Source organism: Macaca fascicularis, chromosome 7 (assembly GCF_037993035.2).
Source record: "Macaca fascicularis isolate 582-1 chromosome 7, T2T-MFA8v1.1".
Classification (NCBI taxonomy): domain Eukaryota; kingdom Metazoa; phylum Chordata; class Mammalia; order Primates; family Cercopithecidae; genus Macaca; species Macaca fascicularis.
In genome coordinates, this window is record NC_088381.1 from 86,737,102 (window position 1) to 86,764,179 (window position 27,078).

At 39.4% G+C, this 27,078-nt stretch overlaps 1 protein-coding gene and 1 non-coding gene across 19 annotated transcripts in view; one reads left to right on the forward strand and one right to left on the reverse strand.

Annotated features, from left to right (window-relative positions):
• The window catches only part of TARS3 (threonyl-tRNA synthetase 3), a 78,513-nt gene that overhangs the window by 33,549 nt on the left and 17,886 nt on the right, over window positions 1–27,078 (reverse strand). For 8 of the 18 annotated variants that reach the window (XR_012415502.1, XR_006699459.2, XM_065548558.1 and 5 more), the window contains 6 exons: window positions 25,949–26,013; window positions 24,123–24,201; window positions 22,521–22,667; window positions 21,337–21,435; window positions 8,351–8,547; window positions 6,211–6,373 (listed from right to left, as the gene is read on the reverse strand). Coding sequence is in view for 9 of the 18 variants with exons in the window: in XM_065548558.1 (XP_065404630.1) it covers window positions 6,211–6,373; window positions 8,351–8,547; window positions 21,337–21,435; window positions 22,521–22,667; window positions 24,123–24,201; window positions 25,949–26,013 (750 nt within the window). In the remaining 9 variants the exon portion in view is untranslated. Of the gene's footprint in view, window positions 1–6,210; window positions 6,374–8,350; window positions 8,548–14,087; window positions 17,690–19,575; window positions 19,681–21,336; window positions 21,436–22,520; window positions 22,668–24,122; window positions 24,202–25,948; window positions 26,014–27,078 lie in introns of those variants that run through there. The other 10 variants (XR_012415504.1, XR_012415503.1, XR_012415505.1 and 7 more) reach the window with 3 other exon arrangements.
• On the forward strand, window positions 5,635–5,734 carry LOC123575038 (small nucleolar RNA U13). The gene has a single exon (XR_006700207.2). It is a non-coding gene; the product is annotated as a small nucleolar RNA U13 (small nucleolar RNA).

Below are 27,078 nucleotides of genomic sequence, written 5' to 3' on the forward strand. Positions count from 1 at the left end.
CACCCCACAACAGGCCCCGGTGTGTGATGTTCCCTTTCCTGTATCCAAGTATTCTCATTGTTCAATTCCCACCTATGAGTGAGAACATGCGGTGTTTGGTTATTTGTCCTTGCAACAGTTTGCTGAGAATGATGGTTTCCAGCTGCATCCATGTCCCTGCAAAAGACATGAACTCATCCTTTTTTATGGCTGCGTAGTATTCCATGGTATATATGTGCCACATTTTCTTAATCCAGTCTGTCACTGATGGACATTTGGGTTGGTTTCAAGTCTTTGCTATCGTGAATAGTGCCGCAATAAACAAACGTGTGTATGTGTCTTTATAGCAGCATGATTTATAATCCTTTGGTATACACCCAGTAATGGGATGGCTGGGTCAAATGGTATTTCTAGTTCTAGATCCTTGAGGAATCACCACCCTGTCTTCCACAATGGTTGAACTAGTTTACAGTCCCACCCACAGTGTAAAAGTGTTCCTATTTCTCCATATCCTCTCTAGCACCTGTTGTTTCCTGACTTTTTAATGTTCGCCATTCTAACTGGTGTGAGATGGTATCTCATTGTGGTTTTGATTTTCATTTCTGATGGCCAGTGATGATGAGCATTTTTTCATGTGTCTGTTGGCTGCATAAATGTCTTCTTTCAAGAAGTGTCTGTTCATATCCTTCACCCACTTTTTGAGGGGGTTGTTTTTTTCTTGTAAATTTGTTTGAGTTCTTTGTAGATTCTGAATATTAGCCCTTTGTCAGATGAGAAGACTGCAAAAATTTTTTCCCATTCTGTAGGTTGCCTGTTCACTCTGATGGTAGTTTCTTTTGCTGTGCAGAAGCTTTTCAGTTTAATTAGAACCTATTTGTCAATTTTGGCTTTCGTTGCCATTGCTTTTGGTGTTTTAGACATGAAGTCATTGCCCATGACTATGTCCTGAATGGTATTGCCTAGGTTTTCTTCTAGGGTTTTTATGGTTTTAGGTCTATCATTTAAGTCTTTAATCCATCTTGAATTAATTTTTGTATAAGGTGTAAGGAAGGGATCCAGTTTCAGCTTACTACATACGGCTAGCCAGTTTTCCCAGCACATTTATTAAATAGGGAATCCTTTCCCCATTTCTTGTTTTTGTCAGGTTTGTCAAAGATCAGAAGGTTGTAGATGTGTGGTATTATTTCTGAGGGCTCTGTTCTGTTCCATTGGTCTAGATCTCTATTTTGGTACCAGTACCATGCTGTTTTGGTTACTGTAGCCTTGTATTATAGTTTGAAGTCAGGTAGTGTGATGCCTCCAGCTTTGTTCTTTTGGCTTATGATTACTTGGCAATGTGGGCTCTTTTTTGGTTCCATAAGAACTTTAAAGTAGTTTTTTCCAATTCTGTGAAGAAAGTCATTGGTATCTTGATGGGGATGGCATCGAATCTATAAATTACCTTGGGCAGTATGGCCATTTTCACGATATTGATTATTCCTACCCATGAGCATGGAATGCTCTTCCATTTGTTTGTGTCCTCTTTTATTTTGTTTGGCAGTGGTTTGTAGTCCTCCTTGAAAAGGCCCTTCACATCCCTTGTAAGTTGGATTCCTAGGCATTTTATTCCCTTTGAAGCAATTGTGAATGGGAGTTCACTCATGATTTGGCTCTCTGTCTGTTGCTGGTGTATAAGAATGCTTGTGATTTTTGCACACTGATTTTGTATCCTGAGACTTTGCTGAAGTTCCTTATCAGCTTAAGGAGATTTTGGGCTGAGATGATGGGGTTTTCTAGATATACAATCATGCCACCTGCAAACAGGGACAATTTGACTTCCTCTTTTCTTAATTGAATACTCTTTATTTCTTTCTCTTGCCTGATTGCCCTAGCCAGAACTTCCAACACTATGTTGAATAGGAGTGGTGAGAGAGGGCATTCCTGTCTTGGGCCAGTTTTCAAAGGGAATGCTTCCAGTTTTTGCCCATTCAGTATGATAATGGCTGTGAGTTTGTCATAAATAGCTCTTATTATTTTGAGATATGTCCCATCAATACCGAATTTATTGAGAGGTTTTAGCATGAAGGGCTGTTGAATTTTGTCAAAGGTTTTTTTCTGCATCTATTGAGATAATGATGTGGTTTTTGTCTTTGGTTCTGTTTATATGCTGGATTACATTTACATTTATTGATTTGCAGATGTTGAACCAGCCTTGCATCCCAGGGATGAAGCCCACTTGATCATGGTGGATAAGCTTTTTGATGTGCTGCTGGATTCAGTTTGCCAGTATTTTATTGAGAATTTTTGCATCGATGTTCATCAGGGATATTGGTCTAAAATTATCTTCTTTTGTTGTGTCTCTCCCAGGCTTTGAAGGCCATTACATAATGGTAAAGCGATCAATTCAACAAGAAGAGCTAACTATCCTAAATATATATGCACCCAACACGGGAGCACCCAGATTCACAAAGCAAGTCCTTAGAGACCTACAAAGAGACTCAGACTTCCACACAATAATAATGGGAGACTTTAATACCCCACTGTCAACATTAGACAGATCAATAAGACAGAAACTTAAAAAGGATATCCAGGAATTGAAGTCAGCTCTGCACCAAGCGGACCTACTAGACATCTACAAAACTCTCCACCCCAAATCAACAGAATATACATTCTTCTCAGCACCACATTGCACTTATTCCAAAATTGACCACATAGTTGGAAGTAAAGCACTCCTCAGCAAATGTAAAGAACAGAAATTACAACAAACTGTCTCTCAGACCACAGGGCAATCAAACTAGAACTCAGGAGTAAGAAACTCACTCAAAATCGCTCAACTACATGGAAACTGAACAACCTGCTCCTGAATGACTACTGGGTACATAACAAAATGAAGGCAGAAATAAAGATAGTCTTTGAAACCAATGAGAACAAAGATACAACATACCAGAATCTCTGGGACACATTTAAAGCAGTGTGTAGAGGGAAATATATAGCACTAAATGCCCATAAGAGAAAGCGGGAAAGATCTAAAATTGACACCCTGACATCACAATTAAAAGAACTAGAGAAGCAAGAGCAAACACATTCAAAAGCGAGCAGAAGGCAAGAAATAACTAAGATCAGAGCAGAAGTGAAGGAGATAGAGACACAAAAAACCCTTCACAAAATCAATGAATACAGGAGCTGGTTTTCTGAAAAGATCAACAAAATTGATAGACCTCTAGCAAGACTAATAAAGAAGAAAAGAGAAGAATCAAATAGATGCAATAAAAAATGATAAAAGGGATATCACCACTGACCCCACAGAAATACAAACTACCATCAGAGAATACTATAAACATCTCTTCACAAATAAACTACAAAATCTAGAAGAAATAGATAAATTCATGGACACATACACCCTCCCAAGACTAAACCAGGAAAAAATTGAATCTCTGAATAGACCAATAACAGGCTCTGAAATTGAAGCAATAATTAATATCCTACCAACCAAAAAAATCCAGGACCAGACGGATTCACAGCTGAATTCTACCAGAGGTAAAAGGAGGAGCTGGTATCATTCCTTCTGAAACTACTCCAATCAATAGAAAAAGAGGGAATCCTCCCTAACTCATTTTATGAGGCCAGTATTTAGGCCTTCTTTAAATTTATCTCAGCAATGTCTTAAAGTTTTCACTGTATAGGTTGTGTACCTATGTATTACCAGCTTGGGCTGCCAGAATGAAAAACCATAGGCTGTGTGGCTTAAATAAGAAGAATTCATTCTTCACAGTTCTGCAGGCTGGGAGATCCAAGATCAATGTGCCAGCTGATTCAATTCCTTGGTGAGGGCTTTCTTCCCAGTTTGCTGATGGCTGACTTCTCACTGTGTCCTCACATGGCAGAGACAAAAAGGAAGCCTCTGGTATCTCCTTAAAAGGGCACTAATCCTATCATGAGGGCTCCATCCTCATGATCTCATCTATACCTAATTAATTCCCAAAAGCCCCATTTCCAAACACCATCACATTGGGAGTTAGGACTTCAGCATATAAATTGTGGGAGTCACAACTCAGTCCACAGCAACATATTTGTCAGTTTTATCCCAAAGTATTATCATGTTTTGTGATGCTATTATAAATTGTTTCTTATTTGCAATTTCTAAGGGTTTATTGTTGTGAAATGCATATACAATTGATTTTTATATATTGATATTCCACACAATTTTTCTAAATTCACCTTACTTCTAATAGCTTTTTGAAGATTCCATCTAATCTCTACATAGATTATATCATTTACAAGAGTTTTAATTCTTTCCAATCTAGGTGTTTTTTATTTCTCTTTCTTAACTTACTGCATCAGAAAGTACCTGCAGTACAATGATCAGAGAAGTAATGAGAGAATCCTTACCTAATTCCTGATTTTAAGAGTAAAGCATTCAGACTTTCACTACTAAGTATGAGAACTGTAGGTTTTTCATAGAGGCCTTTTATCAGGTTAAGAAAGATCCCTTCCATTTCTAGTTTTGAGAGTTTTATCAGATATGGATGTACAATTTGGCCAAATACTTTTTCCTGCATCTACTGAGAAGATCATATGTTTTTTGTCTTTTTGTTTTCTTTGTTTTAGTTTGTGAATCTGGGGAATTACAATGATTCATTTTCTAATGTTAAACTAACTTTTCATTCCTGGGATTCAGTCCATTTGATTAACAGGTCCTTCTCAAAAAATTACTAGATTTGACGACTAAAATGTTGTTTAAGTTCTTTGAGATATTCAGTAGTTTTTTTTAAATTTCTTTGTCTTATTTTTCTATCAGTGCAAGATTAGATTCATTAGCTTCATGAGGTGGTGAAGATCTCCTCCTCTTCAATTTTCTGGAAGAATATCTCCAGATTGGTATTATTCCTTCTTTAATGTTTGGTAGAATTCACCAGTAAAACCATCTTGGCCTGGAATTTTCTGTGTAGGAAGGTTTTTAACTATTAATCAAATTTCTGTAGTACACACAGGGCTATTCAGATGATCTACTTCTTCTTGAGTAAAGCTGAATAGTTTGTGTCCTTCAAGGATTTATCCATTTCATCTAAGCTGTCAAATGTATTAGCATAAAGTTATTCATAAAACTGCCTTATCTTTGTAATAGCTACAGAATCTGTAGTGATGACATCTGTCTTATTCCTGACATTTTTATTTGTGCCTTCTCTTTTTCCCCTCATCAGTCTGACTTCTCAGAGAACCAGCTTTTGTTTTATTTATATTCTTCATTTTCTTTTTCTATTTCAGTGATTTCTGCTCTGCTCCTTCTTATTTTCTTTCTTTTGCTTCCATTACATTGGGTGTAATTTGTTCTTCTTTTTCTATCTTAAGTAAAAGCTAAGTCATTGATTTTTCTTTTCTAATGCAGGTATTCACTGCTGTAAACATCCCTCTAAATACCACTTAAATGGCATCCCACAAATTTTGATGTGTTTTATTTCATTTGTTACATAAAATTATCTAATTTTCCTTTGTGATTTTGTGTTATCTATTTTTAATTCTATTGTGATCAGTCAGGATTAGGGTTAAACATTTGGGTTAATTAAACATTTTGTTTTAATTGAATCCCTTTCAACTTATTGAGACTTGTTTTATGGTCCAGAATATGGTCTATCTTAGTAAATATTCTATGTACAATTTCAAAAAACAAACACTCTGATCCTTTTGTAGTTCCTAAGCGTGATGATTGGGTGTACACACTTGTAAGATGTGCCTCCCTCACACCTTGGTACAACATTAGCATATCACCCATCCAACATGAAGCACATTGGATACAACACTGGCACATTAACCATCCAACATGAAAACCAAAGAATGTATATTCTCCTGCTGTTATATAAACATCAATTAGGTCAAATTGTTTGATAGTGACCCTTTGCATGGTAATTTTAACTTGAATTAACACAAAAACTTGAAAAAGTAAATTTTAAGTTCTAGGCAATATTGAAAAACAAAACATCCAGAATTCCACCAAATCCCTTAAAATACTCCACTTAATGGAATTCAGGTTAATAAAATCACTGAAGGAAGCCAAAGAAAAAGTAACACATTTCATGTCAAGAGATGATTAACCTGTTGACCTAATTTAGAGAATCACAGCAGGTTAGAGCTGAATGAGATCTCAGAGACTAGACCAAACATCTATGTTTCAGTAACTCTGAAAGAATACAAGATGTGTTCAGGGCATCACACTGAATTTGTGACCACCATGCTTCACTCTGTGTTAGTGTTTACCTGCTCCACTGTGCAAAAGATGTGAGCATCATCCTGCTGGAAGCGCCTGACTCTGGTCAAGCCGCTGAGAGTCCCCGACAGTTCATTTCTATGCAGAACTCCAAAATCAGCAAATCTCATAGGCATTTCCCTCCAAGATCGTGGACGATGGGCAAACATTAGACTAGAAAAGATGCAGAAACACACAGCTTTTACACAGCACAGAAAGATTAAATAATTATCTAACTATAAAGAAATTAGAATTAAGCCTCAAAATTCATAAACTCCTTATTCCAGTTCTTAGATCACCAAGTTAAAGAAAACATTTCTTCCAGAAATTAGTGAACCTTGCATTTACATCACTGCAGCACTCTAAGAAAGAAGCTTGTCTATTATCTCTTCCCAGAAATGCTGTTCCCTTCCCTCATCCATACAGTGAATCACCATTTACTGTTTAATTCATTTCAAAGGCTACTTCTTAAATGAAGCCCTCCTAGACATTTCCCTAGACAGGATTAGGCAGTTTCTCCTCAGGCTCCTGGAACACCTCAAACATGCCATCATTATGGCACTGGTTTTTTAATAACAGATTGTCTACATGCATGGCCCTGCCCACTCTGCTTATGAGCTCCATGAGGGAATGTTTTGCGTCTTAATCACCTCTGCACTTCTAGCTCTAAGCACAAAAACCACTCAGCTATGTTCTCTGTTGAATGAAAGACTTCTCTCCTGCAGAAAGCACTCCTGGCTTCCATATCCCACTGCCTCTAAGCCATCGTGGTCTTGCTTCCTTATTCTGAGGTGTAAAAAGACAAACTTAAATTCTCTACTTTCATTATAGCTAAAGTGTGAGGCTATAATTTTAAAGGATGCCTTTGAGAAAATGAGTTAAGAAGTTTTTTTTTTTTTTTTTAATTTATTTATTATTATTATACTTTAAGTTGTAGGGTACATGTGCATAACGTGCAGGTTTGTTACATACGTATACTTGTGCCATGTTGCTGTGCTGCACCCATCAACTCGTCATTTACATCAGGTATAACTCCCAGTGCAATCCCTCCCCCCTCCCCCCTCCCCATGATAGGCCCCGGTGTGTGATGTTCCCCTTCCTGAGTCCGAGTGATCTCATTGTTCAGTTCCCACCTATGAGTGAGAACATGCGGTGTTTGGTTTTCTGTTCTTGTGATAGTTTGCTAAGAATGATGGATTGTTAACGCAAGTGTTTTACAATGCAAAACACTAGCGTAGCTTCTACCTTCTGCTTAGAAAGAGAACGTACAGAATGTTTACATGCCAGTATTCCTAAAATTAAAGTTATATGTATTTTTTACATGACATCATCATAAAGTTAAATTTCTACTTGTCTTCACTTAAAAGGGCAAAGAGCTTTCTTCAGTGTTCAGTTATCGGTTTTAATAATTATCTTCTATGTAAATTCACTTGAAACTATATATGTTGATAATACAAAAACTATGATTGTTGGGATTCTTTTTGTGGACAATTATGCCTATTCAATTTCAGTTGTAAAATATGTTTGTCTTACAAGGTTGAATTTGCATACCAACTTTATGATAATTAGTCTTTCATAGAATCAAAGACAGCATTGATTGTAAAATATATCTTTATTTTATGTGCTGCAAAGAAAGAAAATAACCTATTAATTAAATTATGACACAAGGCTAAGATGCCACCAACTATAAGATGCATTTCAACTTCAGAAATGTTGAAATGCGGAAAAAAATGGTATCTTGGAATCAGTGAAATCCAAAAACCCATTGATTATGACCTCATTGATCTTGTTATAATCCACCCAAACAGCATGAAAGAACTAAATATTCTGCAAATATGAACATTTGAAGTGCATTACTATAAGACAAATATTACAAAACTTATAAAATTGACACATAACATTACCCTTTAATTGGCACAAAAAATGCAATGGTTACCAGCTAACATTCCATACCTGCCAAAGATCAAATATATTTTCAAAAGTAAATCCATTCTCTAGAATGAAACAACTTAGTAAAAATTAGTTATCACCACTCTTCAGATTAAAGGGATTCTTTCATTCCACAAAGCAAAATAATAATATTAAAAGCTAACTGTGACGAAGTGTGCTATGTGCTCTCATGAAAAGGTCTGCTTTACTTTTAATACTCACCAGTGACCTGGACAATTCATGGGTTTGAGGGCAAAAGTGTCCTTTTCAATCTCAAAGGTAAACATATTCTCGCTGTAATGCTGCCAGTGGCCCGAGGCTTCCCAGAGTTTACTGTTGTACATGTTGGGAGAGAGCACCTCCGTGAAGTCACGTTTGTGATATTCCTCCTTCAAGATACACGCATTCAACATTAAAATCTGCTAGGATAGATCACAATTCCATGCAAAGTAACACTATGAGCAAATATTTTCAAATTGGGCTCATGTTCTATATTAATTCATGATTAATGTACCCTCAGTTTTAGGTGTGGTGGTTTCTGGATCTTGAAAGAAAGATTTACATATGCTCAGTATAATTTCTATTGAGTATATTTATTTTATAGCATATAACAGTATATGGTATATAATGTTTTAGTTCTTTGAAAAGTAGTAATTGAAATACAGTATATATAGAAACTCACTGGAACTATAAATTCCAAAGTCCTTCTAGATAAACAGGTTTTTTCCTTTTAAGAAGCAGAAAAAATTCATAATTTAATAAGCCTGAATGCCATGTTGCATGTTATAATTTTATTTAGTTTTAAACAAAAATAAGAATTTTAGTGTAGAACGATTTAAGCAGCTGATATCTATTAAGTTGTGAGCTGGCCTCTCTCCCTCCCTACCTATTAACAGCTTCCCTAATTGAATCACTGGAGACAGGAGAAGAGAGTTTTTTCCCAAGCAAAGATTTAATTTTATTTAAACTTTCTTTAAAAACAAAACAATGAGGTCATCTTTGTTGCGTAAATATTTTATGTACACTTTCCAAAAATGCATATTCTGCTGTTGTTTTATAAATGTCAGTTAGGTCAAATTGTTTTGACAGTATTTGATAGGGACCCTTTGCATGACAATTTTAATTTGGATGAACACAAAAACCTGAATAAGTAAGAATTCTGAGAATACTTAGATTCTCAACATTTGTAAATCACTTAATGGACATCTGGCACAAATCTAGAATGCCATATATACTTTGAGCACATTTTAAAAACTTTTCACAGCTAAAAAAACATAAAACATAACATTTTAAGATTACTAACAATGGTTTTATATAACTGAAAGGAATGCTATCTGTCATTCTTCAGCAGGGCATCTTGGCAGTCCATGGTAGACAGCTTGGGTCTCAGCCATTCAGTGAGCTGCTTTACCTACTCTTTGTTTTTACTAAATTAGAAAACATTAACAGGTAGGGTGTGGTGGCTCATGCCTGTAATCCCAACACTTTGGGAAGCTGAGGTGAGCGATCACCTGAGGTCAGGAATTTGAGACCAGTACTTCAGCATGTGTCCTTATTTGGAAGTAGGGTCTTTATAGAGGTAATTAAATTAAAATGAGATCATTAGGGTAGATTCTAATACAATATGGCTGGTCTCTGTATAAAAAGGAGAAGTCTGGACACAGAGACAGATGCACACAAGGGGAAGACAATGTGAAGACACACAGGGAGAACATCACGTGAAGACAGAGGATGGGAATGATGCTTCAACAAGTCAAGGAACACTAAAGATGACTTGCAACCACCAATAGCTAGAAGGCAAGGAAGGATTCCCCCACGGGTTTTAGAGGGAACATAGCCTCGTCAACACCTTGATTTCACACTTCTGGCCTCCAAAACTGGGAGACAATAAATTTCCGTTGTTTTAAGTCACTTAGTTTATGGTATTTTGTTATAATACCCTAGGAAACTAATGCACCCACCAAATAAAACACTGCCCATCTGGGGTGCCGCCAGGATAAGGCAAACATGGAATGAGTGATGGAAAAAGAAGGCTCTGATGCATCAGTTTGGCCCTAGTGTCCATCTACAGAGGCTGGCGCTGAAACAGTTACATTTAGTTATGTCTTTTCCTTGCATTCTTACATGAAGGGCACTCATGGTGGCCAATGTCACAATTCAGATTTAGGTGAAATTGAAATGACATCACATGATGATGATACATTGGCTGATGGGAGTTTGTGGGAGGAAACCAATGTCCTCAATGTCCTCCAAGCAAAAGGTAAGAATGTGCTGAGAGGCACAGGGGATGAGTCGGGCTGGTTATTCTCCATTTGCCACTGCCTGTCTCGCCTCATCTTGGCCCATTTTCCTTCCTTCTCTGCCCTGCACTGTGTCCCCCAAAGCTGACTCCTATTGGCTCCACAAAAGGCTTATTTGCTGTGATTATTATTTTATTATTTTACAAAAGATACACTTTTATTTTAAACACAATAGTATAATACGATATGCTTAAGTTATGCTTCATGTGAAAAAAAAAAATAAGGTGTACAAAGAAAACCTTAACATTTTTCTCTCATTCCACCCTTTACTGCCCTGAGATAATGCTAATGGCTTGGTGTTACCGTATTTCAACCCTCTTCTACATGACTGTGCAAACACAAAACACACATACAGGATTTTGTTGTTTTTTGCTTTTATCTATAAAAAAAAAAGGATACACTATACATTTACTCTGTAACTTCCAGTTTTCAACGGTAAGGCATACTGAACCCCCCTTCAAATTAGTATGCATAGATATATTTTTGTAGTAACTGCATAGTGCTTTATTGTGCGGACATATAAAGTATTTAACCCTTCTACGATTGAGAAACATTAGACTTTTCAGTTTTGAATACTACAAACTATTCTTCAGTAAAGTTTTCTACGTGATTTTAATTGTATATTTTAGATTCCTCTCTAAGAATATTGCTAGGAGTGTGCATTTTTTTCCACATTAATATTTATTACCAGATTGCTTTAGTAGCAATTTAAACTTTCTCCATAAGTATATGATAAGTGTTTCCTCACGTTTCCTTCAGCAATGAAAATTATTTAATGGGTACCAATCTTTTTTTTTTTTTTTTTTGAGATGGAGTCTCGCTCTGTCACCCAGGCTGGAGTGCTGTGGCACGATCTCAGCTCACTGCAAGCTCCACCTCCTGGGTTCACACCATTCTCCTGCCTCAGCCTCCTGATTAGCTGGGACAACAGGCACCCGCCACCATGCCCAGCTAATTTTTTTGTATTTTTAGTAGAGACGGGGTTTCACCGTGTTAGCCAGATGGTCTTGATCTCCTGACCTCGTGATCTGCCTGCCTCGTCTTCCCAAAGTGCTGGGATTACAGGCATGAGCGACTGCACCTGGCTGATGGGTACCAATCTTATAAGTAGAAATATTACCTCAGCATTTATCTTTTTTTTTGAAACTAAGTGTTGCTCTGTCTCTCAGGCTGGAGTGCAGAGGTGCAATCTTGGCTCACTGCAATCTCTCCCTCCTGGGTTCAAGCAATTCTCCTGCCTCAGCCTCCCGAGTAGCTGAGATCAAAATGTGCACCACCTCGCCTGGCTAATTTTAGTATTTTTAGTAGAGACAGCATTTCACCATGTTGGCCAGGCTGGTCTCGAACTCCTGGCTTCAGGCGATCCACCCCCATCAGCCTCCCACAGTGCTGGGATTATAAGCTTGACCCACTATGCCCAGCCTTTTAAATTTTCAATAAATTTTGTTACATATATTTGAGATTCACAACATGATATTATAGGACACAAATAGTAAAAGGGTTACCTTTTTTGTGTGTGTGACAAGAGCAGTTAAAATCTAACAAAACTCCCTGATAAAATATAATTTTGTTAACTTTAGTCCTCATGTTCTACATGAGATCTCAAACAGTGTTGATCCTAGATATCTGCTATTTTGTATCCTTTGATCTATGTCTCCCCACATCTTCTCCCAGCCCCTGACCATGGTAAGCACTGTTTAATCCTCTGTGTACGTACCTGAGCTCTCTCCTTTTTTTAGATTCATCAGCTCCCCCGGTTCTTAGGCCTCTGCACTCAGGCTAGAATTACATCTCCAACTGGCCGGGCGCGGTGGCTCAAGCCTGTAATCCCAGCACTTTGGGAGGCTGAGGCGGGTGGATCACGAGGTCAGGAGATCGAGACCATCCTGGCTAACATGGTGAAACCCCGTCTCTACTAAAAATACAAAAAACTAGCCGGGCGTGGTGGCGGGCGCCTGTAGTCCCAGCTACTCGGAGGCTGAGGCAGGAGAATGGCGTGAACCTGGGAGGCGGAGCTTGCAGTGAGCCGAGATCGCACCACTGCACTCCAGCCTGGGTGACACAGCGAGACTCCGTCTCAAAAAAAAAAAAAAAAAAAAAAGAATTACATCTCCAACTTTCTTGGACCCCTAGATCATGGGATTTCTTGGCCTCCATAATCACACAAGCCAATTCCTCATAATAAATTTCTTCTTATATCTCCTGTTGGTTCTGTTTTTCTGGAGAATCCTGACATGCTAATATACTTTCTGTATGGTTTCTGATTGGGTTTGACCAATGGTAAGTTCAAAAGGATTCAGAGGGCAGTGGAAGAGAGAGGTCTGGATATTTCTTTCCCCTCCGTGGTTCTTCCCTGCTGTGGGTTTATTCAGGCTCTGGCTGCATTCTACAGTTACAGCTTCTGTTGAGTGGCCTCTCCTCCATGGCTTCAAGCTCTCTGTGGGTTCTGGTATTACTACTCCATTTCCACACTTCTGCAGGCCTAGTGATGGAGGGGAAGGGATTCTTGCTGTTGGTAATCCCTGGGTGATCTATCATTGCTTGTTAGTTACCTTAGCCAGGCCCTTACCTCCATAAATATTTCCTTCACTAGACTCTCTTCAGTTAAACCCTTGAAGTGCATCTTTCAGGACTTTCCCTGCAGAAGAGCTGAATGTTTTCAGGCCTGCCATGTTCACAAAGACAAGCTTGGTAAAGAAATCCACTGAATCTAAGGTTGTGTGAAGAGGAAGCAAAAATTCCCCAAGTGGGTTATTAATATAATAACAAGAGAAAAAACTCCCCTCCCTACTCCACGGTTTCAAGACATGCAACAAGTCAGGCAGATTCCAGGAAATGCAAAAGGTGTGACTGAGACGAGCTTTACAAAAGCAACCCTCATATATAGCTGGTGGGAATGCAAAACAGTAGTCATTTTGGAAAATAGTTTGGCATTTTCTTATAAACTTAAATTTACTATATCTATTCTCATACTGCTAATAAAGACATACCCACGACTTGGTAATTTATGAAGGAAAGAGGTTTAATGGACTCACAGTTCAGCATGGCTGGGGAGGCCTCACAATCATGGTGGAAGGCAAAGGAGAAGCAAAGGCACATCTTAAATGGCAGCAGGCAAAAGACTTTGTGCAGGGGAACTCCCTTTTATAAAATCATCAGATCTCAAGAGACTTATTCACTACCACGAGAACAGTATAGGGGAAACCACCCCCATGATTCAATTATCTCTACCTGGCCCCACCCCTGATACTTGGGGATTATTACAATTCAAGGTGAGATTTGGGTGGGGACACAGCCAAACCCTATCACCATATGACCCTGAAATCACACTTTTGGGTATTTACTCTAGTAAAATGAAAACCTATGTTCATACAAAAAACAGTACATGAATGATAACGGAAGTTTTCATAATTGCCAAAAACTGAAAACAACCCAAATGCCCCTCAACTGCGGGATGGATACGAAGCAGGGGTATGTTCATATGATGGAATACTGTCCAGGGATAAAAGCAGAGGCCCGTGGGGACACTCAACTTGGATGCATCTCAAGGATGTTGTGCTGGGTGAAAGCAGTGTTTAAAGCTTTATAAAATTATAATTCCATTTATATGACAATATTATAGGGGTGGAGAAAAAAAAAATCAGCAGTTCCCTGAGATCGGGGTGGGGGAGGGTTTGATTTTAAAAGGGTGGCATGAGGGAGTTTTGAGGGGTGATAGAACTGTTCTGTATCTTGATTGTTGAGGTGATAACACAGTTCTGCATGTTATCAAAAAGGCCTAAATTTTACTGCATGAGAATTTTTTTAAAAAGATTTTAATTTTAAAAAAAGGTAAGACAGGTACAGAAAGAATCAGCTGACAGATATTTTCCAGAATGCAAGAAAAAGAAATTCAAGGAGAGTCACAAAAAGATCTATTCATTCACTATCAGTTGTCCACACAGTCAGTAACCAATATACAAACAAAAGTTCACTTCCCTTTACTTAAACCTAAGTGGAAGTCATTTTACCTAAGTCAAAAACTCAGAAATCGTGGAATTTCCCTCAGTGGGAATGGTGTGCACATCCAGCCTATCCTGGCCTCCTACATCCCTTACACAGAAAAGCAGCAGTTCCAGTTCTGAGGAAAAGGATGCTTCCTGGTGGAATACAGCCATATATTCCACTGTGCTCAGCACACCATGTTTCCCCAGCACTCTGGCTACTACTGACTAGACTAGGACTCGGCACCAAGCCAAAGGCTACTGATATTGGACCAGACCACAGCCCCTGAGACAGCCCAGCTGTGACTGAGAGTCTGTCCCACAAGCACACCCTCTACTGGCTGGTGACTAACAGAACCAACTGGAACCTCAGGGAGGACCTTGAGGCACATGGAGGAGGGCAGAGAGGAAAAAACACACAGGCAGATAGACTGAAAAAAATTAAGACCCAACAGTATTCTTTTCTCCAGCAACATACTTTAAATATAGAAACAGAGGCAGAAAATAAAAGGATAGGAAAAGATATATCATGCAAACACTAATGTTAAGAAAGCTGGCTTGCCTATGTCAATACCAAAGTAGACTTAAAAAAAATAGTTTTATTACAAAAGGTCAAATAGCCTATGAATCCATTTATATGTGACACCTATAAATAGTCAATTTCATAGCGACAAAAACTAGAATGGTGGTTACCAGAGGCTGGGGGAGGCAGGCATGGAAGTTAGTGTTTAGTGGGTACAGAGATTAAGTGTAGGATGATGACAAAGTCCTGGAGTTTCAGATTTGCAAGATGAAAAGAGTTCTGGAGATGGACCATGATGGTTGCATAATAACATGAATGCACTTAGTGAGAATGAATTGCACACTTAAAAATAGTTAAAATGGTAAATTTTTATATTATGTGTATTTTACCACAAAATGGCTTTATTGAGGTATAATTTACATGCCATAAAATTCACCAATTTTAAGTGTACAATTCAGTGACTTTTGACAAATGTATATAGTCATGCAACTTCTGCCACAATGAAGATATGGAACATTTCTACACTCCAAGAAGTTCCCTCCTGACCCTTTGGAGTCAATCCCCTCTCCCCACCCACTGGACTCCTGATCGTCTTTCTGTCACTACAGTTTTGGCATTTCTGAAATGTCATATAATGGGATGGTGCCTTGTGTATTCTCTGACTGTCTTCTTTGGCTTAGTACAATGCTTTTGAGGTTCCTCCTTCATGTGTATATCAGTATCTCACTGCTTTTAAATGCTGAGTAGTATTTCACAGCACGGACTTAAGACATTGTGTTTATCCTTTCACAAGTTGAATTTGGGGTTGTTTCAGGTTTTGTGCTATTATAAATAACACTTCTATGAACATCCAAATACAAGTCTCTGTATAGATGTGGGTGTATGTTTTTATTTCTCTTGGGATAATTAGAAGTGAGGGCCAGGTGTGGTGGCTCACGTCTGTAATCCCAAGACTTTGGGAGGCTGAGGCGGGTGGATCACCTGAGGTTGGGAGTTTGAGACCAGCCCGACCAACATGGAGAAACCCTATCTCTACTAAAAATACAAAAATATTAGCTGGGCGTGGTGGTGCATGCCTATATTCCCAGCTACTCGGGAGGCTGAGGCAGGAGAATCGCTTGAACCTGGGAGGCGGAGGCTGCCGTGAGTTGAGATCATGCCATGGCACTCCAGCCTGGGCGACAAGGGCAAAACTCCGTCTCAGAAAAGAGAAAAAAAAAAAAGGCCGGGCGCAGTTGCTCATGCCTGTAATCCTAGCACTTTGGGAGGCCGAGGCGGGCGGATCACGAGGTCAGGAGATCAAGACCATCCTGGCTAACATGGTGAAACCCCATCTCTACTAAAAATACAAAAAATTAGTCAGGCATAGTGGTGGGCACCTGTAGTTCCAGCTACTCAGGAGGCTGAGGCAGGAGAATGCATGAACCCAGGAGGCGGAGCTTGCAGTGAGCTGAGATCATGTCACTGCACTCCAGCCTGGGCGACAGAGCAAGACTCTGTCTCAAAAAAAAAAAAAAAAAAGCGGGATTGATGGCTCACATGTTACGTGCATGTTTATCTTTATAAGAAATGCCAAACTGCTACGAAGTAGATCTACCATTTTACATTCCTACCAGCCATAAGGGTTATACTTGCTCCACATTCTTGCCAATGCCTGATGTTTTTAGTCTTTCTATGATAGGAAGGGAACATTCTTCAATCAATAACCCTGGCATGAGACTCTACCTGAATACAGTCATGTAAGGGACCCAATCCAAGAACCACCCAGAGGAGCCTAAAATCTGGAACTAGGAGAGACAGTAATGATGAAATGGCAGTTTTAAACTATTAAGTTCTGGGATACTTTGCTATGTTGCAACAGCCATCCAGAACAGAATTTGCACTGGATGTAGGTACTGCTATAACTGAGAAATAAAACTAAAATCTTAAGCGCCCCAACTGACTGAACAGACACCCTCTTGGCCAAGGACCCCAGAGAAACCTTAAAAACTGAGTTACTGGCAGTGACAGGAGGTTGGACCTGCCTAATTATACCCACTCTGTCACTAACAACCATTAGGCTTTCTTTCTTAAAAGTTAAGCCCTTTCGAAAGACTTGCTCCACCACTGATTTACACAACTGACCAGCATTCCTTCCTGATAAAAGACCACTAACCGTGTACTGGTTCTGGTTGGTTTATAAAGGCTGCACATGGGATGCCTCTGTGTCCTCCATTTGACCTTTTCGTTATACAGACTATTTTAATGCATTAAGTCTTCACCCCAAAGTGAACAAGGGATGCATGTAGCTTGCATGTTTGCTTACTACGTATGTACATGTCCCCCACTTTGTGAATATTCATAGCTCTTCTTATAACCTGTTAAATATTTATACTTGGCCAATCTCATCAGCATAAATTCCTGTCTTACTTTTCCCTCCCTTGAAATGCCTGCTTCTGGTTTCTGGCAGAAGCTACACTTCCCAGCCTGCAGGATTTCAGGCTGCAACCCTTCAGAAGAAATGAAGCTCTCCTTTACAATTTTACGAACCTCATGATTCTTCAGTTGACATAACAATAACCGGAAACATGTAGCTTTGGGGCCAGGTGGGTAGAAGCTAGAAGGGATTCTTATCACGAGGTGCCAGAAACAGATGGTGGGTAACACTGTCACCAGAAGTAACACGGAAAACAGAAAGGGTACCCAAAGAACTCATGGATTTAGCTGGGGAGATGTCCAGGCAGAATGTAGAAAGTGACAACTGATTTCTGGTTCCCTATGGTAAAATACAAGACAAGAGGTATAAACCGAAGGTGAAACTAATTAACTTTTAAAGCCAAGTTTAGAGGAAATATAAAGCCACGAGGACCTGCTGGGTTCAAAAATGAAACCTTCTTATCCTTAGACTGTCCCAAAAAAGACTCAGGAGGCTTCAGGACATGGGTCAAATTCAGATTATAATCATCAAAGCATAACCTTAGGGTAAAGACCTTAAGGTTGGGGCTGTAAGACACTCTGTGAAAACCTCAGAATGATCTACTGTAAGTGCACCTAGTAAGCCTTCTGAAAGTCTTAGGCTTTGTAGACCCTTTCAGTTAAACACGAAGGCTTTGAAGACTCTGCTGTGTACTGTTGTCTCACAGTAGCCTCCTAGGTAAAGAAGGATCTGTGTCAGAAAGATGTGGATGTGGCTTTTATCTAACCATGTTGATGATAAATTTATATAAAAGGACTCACAAAGTTTTTAAAGGAATTGTACTAGCTTAGATTGAAAGACGGCACAAAATGAAATGAGGGCTTTGGACCCCCTCAGCCTTCTACAGGAAGGTATCAGGTTGAGAACAAAGCTACCCCAGGCCGGGCGCAGTGGCTCACGCCTGTAATCCCAGCACTTTGGGAGGCCGAGGCAGGCGGATCACGAGGTCAGGAGATTGAGACCATACTGGCTAACATGGTGAAACCCTGTCTCCACTAAAAATACAAAGAATTAACCTGGCGTAGTGGTGGGCACCTGTGATCCCAGCTGCTTGGCAGGCTGAGGTAGGAGAATGGCGTGAATCTGGGAGGCAGGAGGTTACAGTGAGCCAAGATGGCGCCAATGCACTCCAATCTGGGTGACAGAGCGAGACTCTGTCTCAAAAACAAACAAACAAACAAACAAACAAATAAATAAATAAAATTTAAAAAAAAAAAAAAAGAAGAAGAAGAAGAAAGCTACCCCAAGGCACACATGGGTCATTTCTTATGGAAGAAAAAGGAAGACTCAGAGGGCAGAATCACAGCCAGGCAGAGCAAAACTGGATCTTCATCAAAATGTATCTTTCAACCCTGGGGCAGTGATGACTGGTAGACACCAGAATTTCTACAGACGGTGACTACTATGTGCCTCCTACTCTCCCCCACTCCTTTTTGAATAAGACTATCCACTGCATTATTTTCCTCAAGCACCATTTTATAACGTGAGGGAAATGGGAGGATGAGGTGGCTGATACATAACTTGTGCTTTTAGTTCACAGGTCTTAAAATGTAGAGGAAATGTACTTGATAATCTGTTCCCAAGAAATTGCACCCGAGGAGCCTCATCTGCATCTAGGCCTGATTCAGACGACATCTTGGATTTTTGAGCCAATGGAGTAATTAGATGAGCCTTGGAATTATTTGTTAAGAATAGAACACTTTGGAAGAGTAGAATGGGCTTCCCTACAGTCCTTCGGGGCTGAAAAGACATAGACCCACCAGCCAGTCAATTGGAAACCCAAGGGGGTCATGGCCTAGAAACAGGAATGAAAAGTAGGTTGAATCTTAATAAAATGGAAGCCAGCCCTAACCCAGTGCAATCTCTGACTGAATTGAATGATCAGTCTTTAATACTGGCAGAGGGTGAATGCTCCAGTGGGAGATAACATCACCTAGAGCCTCTACACTTAAATTAAATATAATATTTGGCATATAATATTAATAGATATGGGAAGAGACACGACTGTAATAACAAAAAACCAACAGAAAAACCAGCTGAGTTCCCTAAAAGGTTTTTTTCATGGTAAGGCCAATTCCTTCAGACAAAGGTATCTAGAAATTCAAAGTTCTCAGTGTCGTCTGTGTCTGTCAAATATTCCCATTCCAAGCCTCAGGGACCCATGCCTTCCCAACCACCGCCCTTACCTTAGAATAAGAGATCATTGGATTTGTGTATTTAAATGGCTTTACAATTTGGTGACCCACACAATCAGGCCCTGCTCCTGTTCATCAGCCACATCTGTCTTGCATCTATAAAAAATAAGAGATCCCCTTAATGCCACCGTAAAGGCTTTCTGTTCATTCTCCATCTGTTGTACTCCCAACCTGAGAGTACAAGGTGCCAGGGGCCATGTTGATTTTTCAGAAAATATAGCACATCCAAATCAGCAGCTGTGATGGTCATCACCACCTGTCTAAATCTAAATCTCTGATAATCTTCAGTGATTCTTCAAGTCTCTCCCCCTGCCCTCTGATCTCCTACCGCCTCACACTGGCCAGCCCCTACTGGAAGATAGGTACCCTACCCCAGGTGATAGAATCCATAGAGGTCAGCCTCCAGGAGCACAGCACAAGAAGAAAAGGAAGGAGAACAAGACTGGAGAAGCAAACAGAGAATAACCAGCACAGGCCACATGCCATGTATTCTTTTCTCAGAAAGTTACTGAAGACAGTGATCCCCAAATGAGAATTAAAGATAAGCAATGAAGGGATAGACAGAGACCAGGAAAAGGGACTCAGCATAGGAAGAGACATGAGGGGAGTGGCCAAGATGACGACGAAAAGAAGTCCTAAGACATCAGTTTGCAAGAATCTTAGTAGCAAGTTAACTCTGGAGTAGGACCAAATTTGAAAAAAAATTTACTGAGCAATTACCTGAATCATTGCAGAACATGTTGCAAGCAGATTTGTAGTTTTTGAGAGAAATCTGAGCATGAATTAGTGGTAGGCACATAAAAAACTAAGTAAATGAAAAATTTAGGTAATGATTATAGGAAAGACAGAACAGTGCAAGAATGGAAATGTAATCCTAGTAGTCCACCTGGATCACCTCTGAACACTATCTACACAGTCCTTATCATGTAAATACTAAAGACCTTCCCATCTACGAACTTGTATTACAAGCAGGTATTTTGCTCTATTGGTTTTTTCCTCTTTCCTCTGGAGCTGCCAAATCATCTGGGAGTCATGCTATAGGCAAAGGGAAGCACCAGCGGCCCATGGAGCACATTTGGAGAAGCAATGCTTCATGGTTTAACACTCTGTGCCAGAGACGACACTTTCTCCTTTCTTTTTTCACAGGGAGTGCCACACTTATTCTAATGCTTACCTTTATATTCTACATGCTTTAGAAACTAATATGGACAAAAAGTGAATTTTATGAAATCCAGGAATGTATTCAGGGAAAACAGAAATTATCTCCATGTTATTATTAGAAGGCACAATCTAGTATCTCACTTTTTTTCTTTTTCTTTTTTTTTTTTTGAGACGGAGTCTTGCTCTGTCACCAGGCTGGAGTGCAGTGGCACAATCCCGGTTCACTGCAACCTCTGCCTCCCGCGTTCAAGCAATTCTCCTGCCAGCCTCCTGAGTAGCTGGGATTGCAGGCATGTACCACCATACTCGGCTAATTTTTGTATTTTTAGTAGAGACAGGGTTTCACCATGTTGGTCAAGCTGGTCTCGAACTCCTGACCTCAGGTGATCTGCCCACCTCGGCCCCACAACGTGCTGGGATTATAGGAGTGAGCCACCGCGCCTGGCCAGTATCTCACTTTTAACCTCAAAATTCTTATTAATGTTACCAAAGTAAAATTAATGGAAATGCTTGACCATTTTATTATAAGAGAAAATAGTAAAAATGTAAACTGGAATTGAATAAGAATAAAACATTTTAAAGTTAACTTACTCGTATGAAATCCATAAGTGTATTATAAATGAAGGCTCCTCTGGGAAGGAAAAAACAGCTTCCAGGACTCAAATCATGGAAAAAGAAAAGTTCTTGTTCCTAGATTGAAAAAATAATTGCATTTCAAATGTCATCTGCTATTGCTTAGTATTTACTACACACACGATATGCTGGGAATAAAACATATAATACTCAGTTATTTCTATCTTCTCTAGTAATAGACATTCCAAGGCCATTCAACACTTATACCTAAATATATGTAAAATTTCCACTTATATTTATGGCTAATTAGCTTTGAACTTAGCTTTTATGTCACCTTCAGCTATTTTCTGCTAATTTTCTTACTTGGCACACTTGGAGTATGGCACTCATGGGGAGACAACATGGTAAAAAGACCAAAAAAGTTCACTGCAGGAGGTAGGCTTTAAGTGATGATGATCATCATCATGGCTGTCACTTACTGAGAGCCTGCCCTGTACCAGGCACCATCATCCAGTTTCTGTCTTCACAGCCACCCTGCAAGGCTACCCAGCAAGGAAGACAAGGACACAGAGCTTGCCCATCATCTAACACAGCTAGTGAGTACAAGGACTGGGCCTAAAGCTCAGGCCTAGCTGCTTTCCAATCTGATTTTTTCCTTCTACATGCTGCTCTGTCTCCCAGATACAAAGGATGCTGTAAAGTGCACAGAATGTAAAAAACAACTTTTTTTTTTTTTTTTTTTTTTTTTTTTTGAGACTGAGTCTCACTCTGTCGCCCAGGCTAGAGTGCAGTGGCGCAATCTTGGCTCACTGCAACCTCCGCTTCCCAGGCCCAAGTGATTCTCCTGCCTCAGCCTCCCGAGTAGCTGGGACTACAGGCACGTGCTGCCACGCCCGGCTAATTTTTTTTGTATTTTTAGTAGAGGTGGGGTTTCACCAAAAACAACTTCATTTTTATATCATGACAAAAATAAGAGAAGGGTACAATTTTCAAAAATTAATAAAATATATAGGAAGGAAAGAGGCTAGAAGACATCTGGGGTATCAAAATGGAAGAACTCAGCAGCAGACTATGAGTGCCAGCAAAATAGGAGAGAAGAAGAAGAAATCTTATTATTAAAGCAACTTAGTTTTGTGAGACAGAAACATTCCTATGTTGGTTTATGATTACATCTCTCTAGTGATATAAAATGTGGGGCATACCTTCCCAATCTTCCTGTGATCTCGGTTCTTTGCTTCCTCTTGGAACTTTTCCCAGTTCCTCATCATCTTGTTATCAGGAAAGGATATTCCATAGATCCTCTGCAATGTTTCCATTTCGGGATTGCCCTCCCAGTATGTTGAGGAATTCTAAATATCAAACAGGATTTTGGTAAATATATCAAACATTTGGTTGTAAGTAAAACCGCTCTTAAATATGAACGCAATTTTCCACTATAACACCAACAAAGCAGCCCTGAGCCATGGCTCATGCCTATAATCGCAGCAGTTTTGGGAGGCCAAGGTGGTCAGATCATTTGAGCTCAGAAGTTTGAGACTAGCCTGGACAACATGGCTAAACCCCATCTGTACAGAAAATACAAAAATTTGCCAGGCATGATGGCACATGCCTGTAATCCCAGCTACTTGGGGGATTGAGGCAGGAGGACTGCTTGAGCCCAGGAGGCTGAGGCTGCAGTGAGCAGTGTTTGTGCCACTGCACTCCAGCCTGGGTGACAAAGCAAGACCTTGTCTCAAAATCAATCAAACAAACAAACAAACAAAATCAACAAAGCTTAAAGAAGACTTTTTGTAGTGCTGGGAACAATCTTAAAATGGATTCTAACTAAACCTTCCCAGCCTAAATTATACCATTAACCAGCAAATTATGTAGAGTCTGCTATGGATTCTAGGAATGACAGTGACAGTGCACGGAAAGGAGGGAACGCTAAGCAGGAATCATAATCACCAAGGACGGGGCAGAATAGACAGTAGGTACAGGGAAGTAAAGGTCAGTCTTGCTGACCTATAGTCAATGATTAAGAACAGTGCCATTAGCCAGCCCCATTTTACCTGTAAGAAAATCAAAGCCAAGAAAGGCTGGGACTGCCAAGTCAGTCCCATGCCTCCTAATTCCCAGAGCGATGTTTTCTCCATTACACCATCATATCCCCTTCTGCTGTTTTCTTTATCCTGCAGTACATTACTTTCACATGCAGACAAATATTCATCAGGGCTATTCGAGAAAACCATAGTATACAGAACAGCATTTTAATATAGCTAGGAAAAAAGCCAGGTGAAGTGGCTCATGCGTATAATCCCAGTACTTTGAGAGGTCGAGACAGGTGGATCACCTGAGGTCAGGAGTTCGAGACCAGCCTGACCAATGTGGTAAAACTCCATCTTGACTAAAAATACAAAAATTAGCCAGGTGTGGTGGTGCACGCCTGTAATCCCAGCTACTCAGGAGGCTGGGGCGGGTGAATCGCTTGAACCAAGGAGGCGGAGATTGCAGTGAGCCAAGATTACACCACTGCACTCCAGCCTGGGCAACAGAGCAAGACTCTGTCTCAGAAAAATAATAAAAAAAAATATCATATGGAAAAGAAATGTTATAACACTTACAATAAGGTAAAATGATAAAAAATACCTATAGTGCTCTAATTATCAAAGTTCTAAATGATTTTATTAGTTTTAGTCAAATAAGAATGAAATATTTTAAAATATCATGATGTTCAGACTACAAAGGATATGAGTGAAATTCCTTAATAGCTAGTGCACCTTAAGCTTACTATATTTAAAAAAAAAAAAAAAATCAATCCTTACCTTAAAAATTTTGATGGTTTTAATTTTTCCAGTGTGTCTTACATGTGGACCTTTGCAAAGGTCAATTAATGGACCGCACCTATAATGAAATATTTAGGACATGCTCAGGCACAGTTATAGTTTTTTGGACTATTCATTATAAGCCATAATATCCTATGTTTTAGGTAGAGCTTCACTTATTTATATGTGGCAAGGCCACATATAATTAAAAATTAAATTTTTAATTTAGGGTGAAGGAGAGAGGCGATTCATCTAGCCTCAGAGTCCACTCTGCCCACTAGATTCCAAAACCACAGAACATCTTCTAAAAGAAACTATGCAATTCTCTGATTAAAAACTTAAATTACAATGAATACAAAAAGGGACTGGCTTACAGACTGACAAACACAAAAATGTCATCTCTTTCAATGGCCAGTCTTTGTGTATTGTTCTCTAGGGAGAGAGCTGGTAAGCAACATTCAGATGAAAGGAAGGAATGCCAAATTAGCATGAAAGGCTTCAGTACTCTAACTTTTAAATAGAAAGCCACAGGGCCAGTGCGGTGGCTCACACTTGTAATCCCAGTACTTTGGGAGGCTAAGGTGGGTGGATCACGAGGTTAGGCGTTCGAGACCAGCCTTGCCAACAGAGTGAAACCCTGTCTCTACTAAAAAATATAAAAAGTTAGCTGGGTGTGGTGGCGGGTGCCTGTAATCCCAGCTACTTGGGAGCCTGAGGCAGGACAGTTGCTTGAACCTGAGAGGCGAAGGTTGTGGTGAACTGAGGTCGCACCATTGCACTCCAGCCTGGGCGACAGTACAAGATTCCATCTCAAAAAATTAAAAAAAAAAAAAAAGAAATCCACTAAAGAATTACTTTTTTCCCCAAAAATTAAATACAAGCCATTCAAATTGAAAAACTACAAAAAGTGTCAACGTTGACCTAAGTAAGGTTCTAAAACCCAAGAGCTCAAGTATTAGAAGCCAGAAATTTAAAACTGAGCCTGTTTTCTACATTTTCATTTATTTTTAAATTTTAAGAAATGCACTGTGCATAGCTTTGCACAAAGGGGATATGATTTTTACTTACAGTACAATTAAACCAGAGAACCACAAGTCCTTGACTGTGAAAAATAAGTACCACAAGGGAGAATATCTGTGGTTGTAATTAAATAAATACCAGGTCTTCTAAGCTGGTACTGTGATGGTCCTAGCAGCACCCAGATGGATGGAACACACAATAGCAATTATGTATAAGGTGTATAAACATGGATAAATAAAAAGGTGCTCAGGAACCTGAGGTTAAACGAACAGAACTAAGTGATTCTGGTATTAATTTCACTTCCCTCCTCTTACATTTGATCCTGTCTTTGTTTCCCAGTATTTTCTTTTTGTCTCATCATGAGTATCCTGCTAACGCATAAAGATTGTACACTTGGACTCTGGACAACGGGGCAGACTCTTCTACACTTGCACTCTGGACAGTAAGTATGAGGCAGAGAATCACTGCCGAGGAGATGGCCTGTAATGGCCCCCACTGCCACATTAATAAGAACATGGAAGGACAGAATAGAAACTCCTTTCCCAACAGTATCACTCACATGGAGAAAAATCCTGTTATAGCTGACACCCAGAAAACAAAATATGGGTCTCAGTAGTGTCCTGATTATTAAAAAGGGGAAAATAATCATTTCTCTTTAGTGAAAACATTTTGAAGATTGTAACTAAAGTAGAGTATCAACTACACAACTTGAAAAATAGATCTCCAACCAGAAAACAAACTCTGCCTCTACTGCTAACACCTTCAAGTTTACCACTGAGCAGCGTTTAACATGTGTGGACACAAACCTGTACACTGTGGTAGTTGCAGTGTCAACCTTCTCATTCAGAATGCGGCATTTAAATTTATTGTACTACAAAGAAAAATATATTTACACATTATTACACACAATGTTTAAATGAAGAAAACAACTCTACTTTTTCTCAAGAAACATTGAAAGAGCAGCTATCGATGTTCTAGGTGCTGAGACACGAGGGATACAAACAGCTCACAGCCTTGAGCTACACCATGCAGCATGGAGGCCACAGGCCACGTGGCTACTGGGCATGTCAAACGCCCCTAATTTTTTTTTTTTTTTTTTTTGAGACAGAAGTCTCACTCTCTCACCAAGGCTAGAGTACAGTGGTGCCACCTTGGCTCACTGCAATGTCTGTCTCCCTGGTTCAAGTGATTCTGCCTCAGTCTCCTAAGTAGCTGGAATTACAGGCACGTACCATACCACCATGCCTGGCTAATTTTTGCATTTTTAGTAGAGACTGGGTTTCACTATGTTGGCAAGGCTGGTCTCAAACTCCTGACCTCAAGTGATCCGCCTGCTTGGCCTCCCAAAGTACTGGGATTACAGGTGTGAGCCACCACACCTGGCCTCAAATGCCACTAATTTGAAAGAAGGTATGCAGTGAGTATAAAACACACTGGACTTAGGAAGTATAATGTTGCAAAAAGAAGAATAAAATCATTCATTAATCATTCTTTATACTGGCTACCATTGAAATGATACTTTTTATATATTGGGTTAAAACATTTCTTAAAATTAATTGCAACTTTTACTTTTAAAATGTAGCTGCCATAAAATTTAAGGTTACACATGTAGCTCAGACTTGTGGATTCCATTATGTTTCTATTGGACAGTACTGTTCTAGAAGATCTAATTTTAACTACATTAATCAATAAAATTCTGACAAGGACACAGCTATATTATTTGTATAAAAACAAAAGCAAAGTTTATAGTAATGATGATATATTTATAAAACTAAGGTTTTGTTTTTTGTTTTTTTTCTTTTTTTTTCCTTTTCCTTTCTTTTCTGCCTGCATCACTATTATCAGGGTATACAAGGCACTTTATATTATATAACTACTTAAAGGAGGTAGTTGTTGGGAGAAAAATCTGTATCTGTATGATTTAACTGTTTCATAT